This window comes from Thermobia domestica, chromosome 9 (assembly GCF_964235325.1).
Source record: "Thermobia domestica chromosome 9, izTheDome1.hap1.1, whole genome shotgun sequence".
Classification (NCBI taxonomy): domain Eukaryota; kingdom Metazoa; phylum Arthropoda; class Insecta; order Zygentoma; family Lepismatidae; genus Thermobia; species Thermobia domestica.
Genome location: NC_137462.1, coordinates 235,869,895 through 235,881,577, shown reverse-complemented (window position 1 = coordinate 235,881,577; position 11,683 = coordinate 235,869,895). Strand labels below are relative to the sequence as shown.

At 35.0% G+C, this 11,683-nt stretch overlaps 1 protein-coding gene across 1 annotated transcript in view; it reads left to right on the top strand.

Moving 5' to 3' along the window:
• Positions 1-7,969: 7,969 nt before the first annotated feature.
• The window catches only part of LOC145694234 (ceramide phosphoethanolamine synthase-like), a 91,536-nt gene continuing 87,822 nt past the window's right edge, over positions 7,970-11,683 (top strand). Inside the window, exon 1 of the mRNA XM_081770338.1 lies at positions 7,970-8,070. Within this exon, the coding sequence (XP_081626464.1) occupies positions 8,036-8,070 (35 nt within the window). The 5' untranslated portion in view covers positions 7,970-8,035. The remainder of the gene's footprint in view (positions 8,071-11,683) is intronic.

Below are 11,683 nucleotides of genomic sequence, written 5' to 3'. Positions count from 1 at the left end.
CAAAAATACAGTGTCTTTCTCCCAAAAATCCAGTTTAGTTAAAATTATGATTACATTATTCACATGAATCGGGAAACTAAAAAAGCATCCAATCCTAGACACAAAAGCTAATGAAATGTTGTTAGTATTACTTCCATATGTACAGAATGTGGCCAAAGTTAAAAAAGAAATAAAATTGAAATTACGTGATTAATCAGAACAGCAACCGTTTATGCTAATTATATGCTATTATTTATTATTACTCAGAGTAATAATAAATAATAGCATATAATTAGCATTACCAACCGTAGGCCATCCATAGTTATCATACACGCAGACAACTAATGAAGAAAATTATAATGATGATCATCTTCTACGAATGTTGATAAACATAGACAAATAAATCTCAAATTAGGTCGCATATCTGTAGAATGAACACCAAGAACAGTTTCTAGGACATTCCCTGCAGAAATAAAAGAATTACGAAAGCATACATGTTCTTAACAAACGTACTACATATATATTAATATAATATTACAAATAAAATATACACCTATCAGGAAAATTTGAGACTATACTTAAAGCAGGATTTATTCGTTACTATGTAATTACCATTATTATTATCAAACTCATTAGCACCACGATTTCGAGAAGCTACATACTTCTTCCACGGACTGACACTACGTTTTAATTTTATATTGGGATTTAACCTTTCTAACCACAATTATGGTACAGTGAAACCCCTCTAAAGCGGACAGCCGTGGGGAATCAAAAATTGTCCGCTATAGAGAGGTGTCCGCCTTGGAGAGGTTTCAATATCTTTTTACGTAAATTAGTACAAAGTACTATGCAATTAGAAAAAAAATACTTTTGCATGAATCATGTATTTATGAATATTACCAAACGTTACTGTACCTGCATTATATTGCGCCATCCAATACTCTATGTTCGAGGCAGAACATGGAAATAAGATGTTACAGTTCTCTGTATTTTACACTTATCGCTACTTACTACGTTTTCGGTATGTTGCTTTAATTTGTGAGTCACTTGCAGTCCAGTAATGACTTTTTTTTGAGACAATATGCCTACCACGGTCAAAAAATACCAAACTTCTCTCTGCTTGGTTAGAGATTCCAGCAGGACAGTAAAATGACTTGTCATCCCAAACGGTGGCAACTGTCAATCACTTTTATGTCTAAAACAGGTTGGGTGAAAGTGAAATGCAAGCAAAGGACATGAGAGTGTTGTTAAACGGAGACCTTTCCTCTGGGTTGCTAAGCAGACAGTTGAGGAGGTAAAATGTTGCCACACTCTCATGTCCTTCATTGCTGATACACGTATGGATTACAAAAAATGTATTTATACTATAATTTTTAACTTGTTTGCAGAGAAAGTGTCCGTAATATGGAGGTAAATAATATCTCTAAAAGACAGTAAAGACTGTCCGTGTCTGTACTAGAGAGTGTCCGCTTTAGAGAGGTTTGCCAATATGCTTTTTCCTATAACAGTGTTTGGGGATTACAAAATTTGTCCGTTATGGGAGGTGTCCGCTTTATAGAGGTGTCCGTTAGTAGAGGTTTCACTGTATATACATTGCATAAGCCATATTCTCTCCGTGCACAGAACGGACATTTTAGCTTTATATATGAATTGTTAGATAGTAGTTTGCCATATTTTGGCCGAAAATAAACCAAGATGTATTTGTAAATCCTCAACTGCAATCTGTAATATTTTTAACTTTCGATAAGAAATTTCAAGAAATGCTAAGAGATAAAAGCACAAGTGCTACAAATCTTTGTTTGCCCAGTAAGTATGATCGTAAACGTTTAAGCATGATCAACCTATGGCACATATCGAATCAACATGGTGGAAACTAGTACAAGTATTAATAGGAAACTTACGTGAAACAGTTTGTGTTATATAGACAAATCTTCAAAGTGATATTGAAGACTAACTTCGCAGTAGTGAAGAAGAATGTACTGTATTTGTCATGCTGGTGGAAAATATTTGTTTTAAAAGAAATGTGAATTCGCTTCAAATGGAGTATTTCTTAGATACATGGTGGGCACACAGTTTCTTTCCCCAATATATGCAGAAATAAACGTCAAAATACTTATTGTATTTACAAATACTTTTCAAAAGGTCTTCCACCAGTTTCAATGCACAAGATTTCATTCACCACTGATTTGCAAATATCATGACAGAACCTAAAAATGCGGTCAAAGATTCGATTCCCGATGGAGACACTCGGTCGAAAAAGTGTAAAAATCTTTTTCAGGCCAACCAACCTGAGTTAGGTTTCTCAAATTCACACTAGGCAAATGCCGGGATAGTGCCTAACATACAGGGTTCAGGCCGCTTCCTTTCTTCCCATTCCTCGGTTATTGTGATCGCCGAGGGAGACGTCATCCCTCTTACGTGATGGGCTAACATGGTCATAGATGCCGAAAGCACAGGAATCAAATTCCTAATTCCTACCAACGTAGAACTGACATTTAATCTTTCGAATGATCATTCAATTAGGTGTTTCAAGTGTCTAACTCCTGCGGTTGCCCACAAAACACCTCGTCTTTGACAATACCTCACATGGAAAAGTCACAGGTGTGAGGTCACATGAATGGGGTGGCCAATGCGTCATATCAAGACGACTAATTCATTTGTCGAAATATTAATTCAAGAAATCCCTCACAAAAACACTCAAGTGAGGCGATGCTCTATCATGCAGCTACGTGAATTGAATGTTTCCGTAACGAGGGTTATTTACAAGTTCTGGAATGACAACAACCTTTAAAATCTAAAGATATGTCATTGGTGACAGTTCCTTTTAAAAAAAAAGAGTGGTCCTATAACACATCCACTCCAAATATCACCCCAAATAGTGACACTAGGGACATTTAACTGTTGTATCATAATTTTGTGTAAATTGATATCACTCCAACAAACATAATTATCTATTTTTGCGACCGTTCATTTCGAATGATGCCTCATCTGTGATGGTAATTCCACACCTGGAAACCTTATCCTGAAGTCTGTTGTTACCACATTTGTGCTTTTGTTGTTTTCACTAAGCGTGTAGCATGAAAATATGTTGTTTCTTTGTTATTTAGCGATTCATGTCAATCCCTCTTCCACTCGGCACAACTTCACTTAGTAAATTATTTTTAAACAAAACACGTACGAAAACATGGTTATTAGTCACAGTCATACTAAAAGAGATGAAGTAGTACTAGTTCCAACCAAAAAAAGAAAAGAAAAAAGAAAAAGATATAAAATAAACGCTTGCTGATATCTCGCTTATTTTTTTCTTTCCTTACTTGTTTTGGAAAAGCGACTTTGTATCCACCTGTAAAGTATGGCTTGGCACTGTGTTTCTCAAATTCAACATATGCGCCTTCTTGAAGCTGTACTATGTTAAAAATTAACTATATTATTGAAATGATAAATTAAGTCTCTCATTGGAGATTTCTTCCAAGGTTATGAAAGCTATTAGCGATTGTGAACAATGACAAGTTAATTATGACAGTTACAAGTAAGTGCCACATTGCATTGGTGGTTAAATCAATATTATTCACCAGCGGCGAAGAAAATAAGATTTGGACAATATGGCATCAGATAATATTTTCATCATCGTGGTACATCATTTTGACATGTGCTTTTGCCTTCATTTGATGGAAAAATTGCTGGCTGTGTATAGTACAGAAGGGGAAACGTAGTCTTTGTTTTCCATACGCTGCTTGAAGTCGTCTGCTGTGAATTTTACTGGGCGCAGCCATATTGGTTACAAACAATCTGTTGCTAAGGTGGTTGTTAAGGCAGTTTCAATGGCGTTTTATATGGCAGCTGTAAGTCTTGTGAAAGACGAACTTAAAATTACGAAAAAAAGCTATATGTTCACGAATAGTAGTGAATATATTTACTTTACACTTATAGGGAGGCTATATTTATCATAATATGAAATAAAATTACTGTACATTTTAATTCCTTCAATCGCCAATAACTTGCTGGACAAGTGAGTGAGAATCTTAAGCATGTACATGAGCGCCCCTTAATAATAATTTTAGATTGAGTTTAATTAAAGTTATTGAAAATTGTTATGCTATATACTTCTGTCATATTGTTTGTTTAGCTTCAGTGAAAATGTTTAATATGGAAGAAACTTGTTTATAAAATTAGTGATAAGATATTCGGAGTACAGCGCTAAAACAACCCATTAATTTTAAAGCATACAATTACGAATGAATAATCTCAGAAACTTAGCATCTTCGTGGAAATAATTTCTTAATTTATTCCACATTCTTTTGTTAGCGGTGTCTATTCTTTGCTTGGCACTGGTGAAGTTGAAATGCGTCACCAGAAATAATTAAATAATTTAAAAGGTATAACTCCCTCACTATCCTATATAATGTCCTAATGTTATCTGAATTATTTTCTTTGCGTCTACTACAAACGACGTACAAATTTGTAACATGCCAGCATATACATGTATTAAAATTCATAAAGAGAACACGTACCAACTTACGCTGGGTGGTCACTTCACATAACACTACATCTATGATGATTAAGGGCAGCTTGAAGCTCGAGCGCATGTAAGGATGCATCTGTAGGGAGCAGGCGGATCAGTGAAGTTAGGTGTGTGTGAAAGAAAGATAGGTACGAAAAGCGTACACTAGCCAGGGCTAGTAATCACTACAAGTGGATTTGTATTTCAATTTCTTAGTAACCATGGCACATTTTTAACGCTGTTTCTATGTTCTCCCTCTACATAAATAATTTTCTTACACAGAAGTATTTTCGTAGATTAGACAAATTTTACACATAAATTTTCAAATAATGATCCCGTATTTTTCATGCGTACTTAGCGTAGATCGATAGGATGGAGCAGTTATATTTTATGTCAAACGGGATGAGAGAAATTAACAAGTCCGGTTTAAACTTTACTATATTGCCCGTACTATACTCTTACCAAAATTCATATGCGGTAAGGTACGGTTAGGTTAGGTTGTGATTACTTAAATGCGGTTGTCTTACATATATGTGTAATGCCGATTTACCAGTTTTAAAATCATCCATTGCCTGCAAATCTCAATTGTATCAAGAGTTAAAAATTTTTACACATATATGTAATCACAAAGGTAAAATTGTTATCGAACTTACGCTGGTCAGGATCAGAAAGAGCGGAGGCAGGAGAGTATCACACTCCATGCTGGGGCAGGCACTGTTCGAAGATTATAGTATGCCTTTAAACGTGTGAAACGATTTTTCAGTGTTCTGAGTATTAATATATATTAAACAGCGAAGTTAGCCTAGAAATGTCACAAACAAACAAAAATATAGAGCAAGGGAGCTTTGGTAAAAATATGTGTATTTTAATTTCTTTCTGGCAGAATATGCAAGGAGAGAAAGTGTTCTTCAAAAACATTGAGATATATCTGTTCGCCCAATAAGTAATTAATCACTATATAGCTTGTTGTACAGTGTGGCTTTGTTTTTGTTTCTCTTTAATATGTTATATAGTACAATATTTCTAATTTCGTTCTTGGAAAAACAAATAAACATTGCAAATAAACCTCTTAAACTGTTATGGTTATATCCGAAAACGAAACAAATCGTTTTCATAGGCGAGTACCACGTAAACTTCTTCATATAACCCGCTCAAAACTGGTTTGTTTGTAACCAGCTAGCTGAACAGGAAGCGGAAATGACGTTTACTTCACCAGCGTATTGGAAGAATAAACAGTGGACTCAGTTTTAATTATGAAAATTTACAAGATATTCAAAACTTACAGATAACCCTTTGAAGGTTATTTAATTTCCTCCAACCTAATTTAAGTTTAATATAAGAAATACGCAGTTCAAGCGATTAAAATAACATATTTCAATACTTAATCGTATTTTCCTTAAACTGAGTTACAAGTAGTTGAAGAATATAACTCTTACTATTCTTTGAAAACATTGATATATGTTGTTTAAAAATTTTTCAAATGAGTAGCAACATGTCAGGTGTTGCCAGGAGCGGAGAGGGCGATAACCGACATAAGACTTCCACACTTTTATTAGTATATTAGCATACAATTTATTAAAAAAGCTTAGGTATTTGAAACTCAAAGGGGGCAGTTGGCCCCCTGCCCTCGCCAAACGACGCTCCTGTTTCAACTAGTACAACAAATTTGATATTGCATGAAATTTACAGTCAGAAGTTTGATATGAATAATATTATTATCGTTAAACATGAAAGGAAAGTTTATATTAAGAGTATGTAAATAATAATAATAATAATAATAATAATAATAATAATAATAATAATAATAATAATAATAATAATAATAATAATAATAATAACTCTGTAATGTTCAGAGGAAATATTTTACTTTGAATGAGTTGCTGAACTTAAATTTTGTATTGAATCGAAATTTTGGATTGAACTTTTAGAAAAGGTTACTAGTTAATAATGTATATATATATATATATATATATATATATATATATATATATATATATATATATATATATATATATATATATATATATATATTGCTGTTTAAACTTCAAATTTACATATTCATTAAGAAATTATGAACAAAAAATACTGAACTGGTAACTATTGAATATTCTGGAACGCGTTCATTAACACTCTTATAGAAATTATTCTAATGCAGTATCATACCCCAAGTCCACCTTTTATAAATAATAAAGCCTAAGAGCAATATAGTGCTATGCCATAATTTTCAATGATAATCTTACGTTTTTTTGTTGGTTTTTTTTGTTTTCCTTTTTTTCATGACTTTTATTCAGTATTTTACATTTAATTCCATTTAAACTTTAGCTTTAATGACAGAAGAACCTTCCTTTATATATAATTTTCAGAGAAGAAAATTGAAATATTATTTTTTGAAACCATTCAAATGTTGGATAACACTAATCTTATCTAGTACCGTCACGGCATTTGCCTGGTGTGAATAAGATAAAGCCAGGAAAACCTCACTGTGGATGACTGACGTAAAAAGCTGTTATACGTTTTTGGTCGAGTATCTCCACCGGGAATGAACTCGGAATCTCTCGCACCAAAAAAAAAAAAAATACTAAGTTAGCGATTACGCTACACGCGGTCAGTATGGATTTTTTTAAAAAAATAGACACTACTGGAAAAGAATAAATATTACATAAACCGTATATGAGAAAACTTGAAGGAAAGTTTGCTTTTCTACGACGATTTTAGTATTACAAATCAGTAAATATATTCCTATTTTCCTATAAACAGGAACTATGTGTCATCCATTTATGGTTATGATAGCTCAAAACTGTCCCAAGAGAAACTGTGTGTCTTGATGTTTCCTTATTCTCTTCTTGTACGATGAGTTTTTTTTTTTTAATTTTTTTACCGGCTAGCCAAATCGGCTAGCAACCTATAAGAGGGTTATACCCTCTGTGAGGTGAGTGACAAAAAGGATTTTAGGTGCGAGGTACAGTTGGTGGTCTATGTGCTTTATTGAAATTATTTAGTATTATGTCTTACACTAACTAACTAACAAAAGGACGTAAGGAACTTTGATCCTTACCATTATGAAAGGAAACAAAGCATACATATATATAGCGAGTGATAACTATAACAAATATCTGAACGTAAATGGAAAATATATAATATAAAATAAAATATAATAGAGAAAATTTTAAATAAGGATATGCAAGATAAGTAGAACAAAATAATAAATATAGATGATTAATGCACTGAAAAAATGGCTTGGTCAGGAATACCAAATTTGTTTGGTCAGGGTATTTGGTCACTTTATTTGGTTAGTTTAACCAAAATTTGGTCACTTATACTAAACATGTTTGGTCATAAACACTATATTTTTTGGTCAGAACATTTGGTTGATTAATTTGGTTATGCCAAACAAATTTTAAGTGATTTGGTAAATATTTGGTTTTCCTGACCAAAGTGTTTATTTACAAAGTCACGTGTATCGATTTGACTTCTGGGTAATCTTTATTTAAGCTATCAGTGTTTTGAGCGTATGTTAGTGACAACTAAAACTGACTATTTAGCTGCACAGAATGAATGCTTGAAGTGTGTGATTCATTATGTAAATCGAGGTAAGCTTACTTTTTCGTATATATTACTTTACTGCAATGTAATGTGTATTGGTTATTTTAGTGGTCGTATATTTGGCATAACAAATAGGCCTTTATATACAGATGAAGCGGGCAAGTTATATTGACGACGCTAGGGCAGGGAGCAAAATTATAGCGGCATGGGTTGGTTCATTTCTTATTCCTCCACTAGAAACTTCCGGAAAGGGATAAATAAAGTGACACTAACACTAGAAGTTTGCAAAATAAACTGGTGCATTCACAGTTTATAGATGCACAAAATCCAAAATATACGGAAGAAATAAGGAGTAGTGTTCTTCCCCAGATCACTTGGTATTGACTTTGGCTCACTTGGTAGTGGTTACCATTCGTTATTTGTAACTGTGATGTAGTCATGAAATAAATGCAGTGTGAATGTGTGATATAGAAACTATGGTGTGTAAAACACGAAACAACTTGTGCTAGGTGGCCACTAGAAAGCACGAACGTTATCTAATTGAGTCAGGACAGGAGCGTAGCAGGTGTGCCCGAGGGTTAACAACGGTATGCGTTCGTAGGGATCAGACGCGTCAGCGACGGTGGCTATTCATATAAACGAGATAGTTAAGAACAGCTCACTATAAGTCACATTACCGACTCCGGAGCCGTCGATGGATTTGGGGGAGATGCTAAATGTCATCCGAAATATGAAGCATACTTTTGAAGAACTTTTCATATGGAATTCAAATATGGCCATTCTTATTTATGAGATCGATATTTCCTGAGAAATACATTAATAAAAGCGTATAAGTTTATGTTTGGGACACCACTCGAAATAATTATTGAAGAAACATATGTTCCCTAATTTACTTCTTACTGACTCCTAAAAGATTTGCACTGGGCGACATGAAAATATCTCACTTGGCATAGGTAAAATTCAAGGGGACCATCAGAAGTAATTGTTAAAAAATCACAATTCTTTCCGCCCACGAGAGATTGTGATGGACATTATCGTGTCCGTGAGTTTTCTCAAGGTTCTCCCGTTTCCTCACACATTTACATTCCACCATTTTTGTTGCAATCAATCCCTTCCATTAATCACCCGTCACCTTTGACATAAGGGGCACAAACATGGTACGTGAAACGCATTATTTTGTGGAGAGGAGTCGCGGTGGTTCAGTGGTAGAGCGTTCACCTCTGATGCATGGGGTCCTTGGTTCCCTCCCAGCTCGCATCAAATGAACGTTGTGGTGGACAACACCGTGTGCTTGGGTTTCATCGGGGTTATCCCGTTTCCTCCCACTTTCTTCATTCCACCATATCATTCGTTTCTTATCATCACCGTCTCCTTTAGCCTCCACGGCATAAGTGTGGGACGTAAACCTGAAAGATTTCTTTTCATTTTGTGGAGGTTCCGTTAGGACTTTTGCCGGTGGGAATCATTTGACGCAGATGGTTTGAGATAGGTGGAAACGTACCATGAAGTGCACACGATTGCTGACCTTTTGCTTTACAATTTTCTTGTTTGTACTTTAAAAAATGGTTTAAACCTTAAAAAAGTTATTACGGAATGTATATTTTCATCCAACCTACACGTAATATTTACACATGTATCAACTTTCCATTTGCATATTTAAGAATTTCTTGCTTTGTGACGATATTTGTTAGAAAAAATTCTCATGACTTTTGCGATAACCGCATTATTTTCAGTTTAGTACTTATATCAACAGTATTTGGTAATTTCTACCAAATGTTTTGATCAAATTCACTAAATGCAGGTTTAGTATTTACAACCAAATTATTTAGTTCTAAGAACCAAATTTGGATCATTTTAACCAAATTTTTGGTATTCCTACTTATTTGGTTATTCTTTGGTCAAAATTACCAAATGCATATTTGGTACTGGTAACCAAATACTAGGTTTCTGCAACCAAATTGTAACCAAATGATTTCGTGCTGGTGACCAAACGTTTGGTTGGCGCTATATTGACCAAAAAAAAAGGTAACCAGCATCTATTTTTTGGTCAATCTGACCAAACCTTTTTTTCAGTGTGAAATTTTAATATGTTTTAATGAGGAATGAAGAATGAGGCGAGGTGCGAAGCACAGGACAACACGTGAGTTTTGTTAGTCAGACAAATGAAACTATCTTCTGCCTAGGGGCATCTCTAGGCGATGATGAGAACAGGGGGAGCCCAAGTGAGTAGACAAAGGTAATTACTGTGCATGGCATGATGGGTGAATGAGTGGAAGATGTTCATCAATAATGTGGTCAGAAATAAGTAAGAGCGAAGGATCTCTCGGAGGTAAAATGTACTGATAGAGTGTAAACAGTAAAGTCAAGGGGTATGGTAATAACGTTGTGATGTGGGATGCAAAGCAAGGTATCGCATAGTTTCGCGAAGTAAAGGGTGCTGGATTTGGAAACGTTTGTTGATGTAAGTGAGACGTAGTTTTTCGAGGTAATACTGTAAGGTAGGGAAAGTTATGCGTTGGTATAGTTCCTGGGTGGGGCTAGGTAATCGGACACGGAAGGCTATCCAAAAAGCGTGCCTTTCGAGGATCAAAAGTTTTTGGTAGAATTTAGATGAGGCAGCTATCCATGCTGTGAATCCATATGTTAAAGTTGACCGCAAGAAAACTTTGTATGTATTTAAGATTGTCTGTGCGTTGAGTCCCCATGTCGTACCAGTTAAACGTTTCAGTAAATTGAGTCTATTATATGCTTTCGCCGTAATAGTTGCAAGATGTTTGTTCCATGTTATGTGACGGTCGTAAGTAATTCCGAGATAGGTGACTGTGTTACTGAGTCGTATAGGTTCATGATCTACCTGAAGTGAGAGATGGTGAGGATTTCGACGTACTTTTGATCTTCGACGTGGTGGTAGAAAGACAACAGCTTAGGTTTTAGCCGCATTTATGGTAAGTTTCCAAAGAGTACACCAGGAGGTAAAGCGGTTAATTGCAATCTGTAAGACATGATTTATTTGTTGAATGGTGTTACATAAAGCAAGGAAGGCGGTATGGTCGGCATACTGAAATAGATGGATCCTATCGGGAAGCCTAGGCATGTCGGCAACATAAAGTAAGTAAAGTAATGGGGACAAAGCCGAACCTTGTGGTACGCCTGAGAGTAGAAAAATAGGGTGAGACAGGCTGTTGTTCACAGAGATGTATGCGAGGCGGTTGGAGATAAAACTGTAAATGAAACGAATATATATTATTGGCAGCTGTAATGCATAGAGTTTGTATATGAGCCCAGTATGCCACACTTTATCAAAGGCTTTTTCTAGATCGAATAGCACCAGATAGGATGGTTGAACTGAATTATATTGCTGAGTGATGAATGACGTAAGTCGGAGGAGCTGATCGTTTATAGAGAATGATGGTCGGAAGCCTGCTTGTGTGAAAGAAATAAGATTGCGATCGGTCAAATACAGATGTAAATGTTTAACTAATATGCGTTCCAGGATTTTACTAGATGTAGAAGTTAATTGTATGGGACGGTAAGAAGCTACATCCTGTGGTGGTTTATTGGGTTTAAGGAACATTAGCGTTTTGATGTCTTCCAAGATATTGGAAAGTATCCAGTGCGGAATATGAAAGTATAGATATGTGCAAGTAGGACTAACAGACT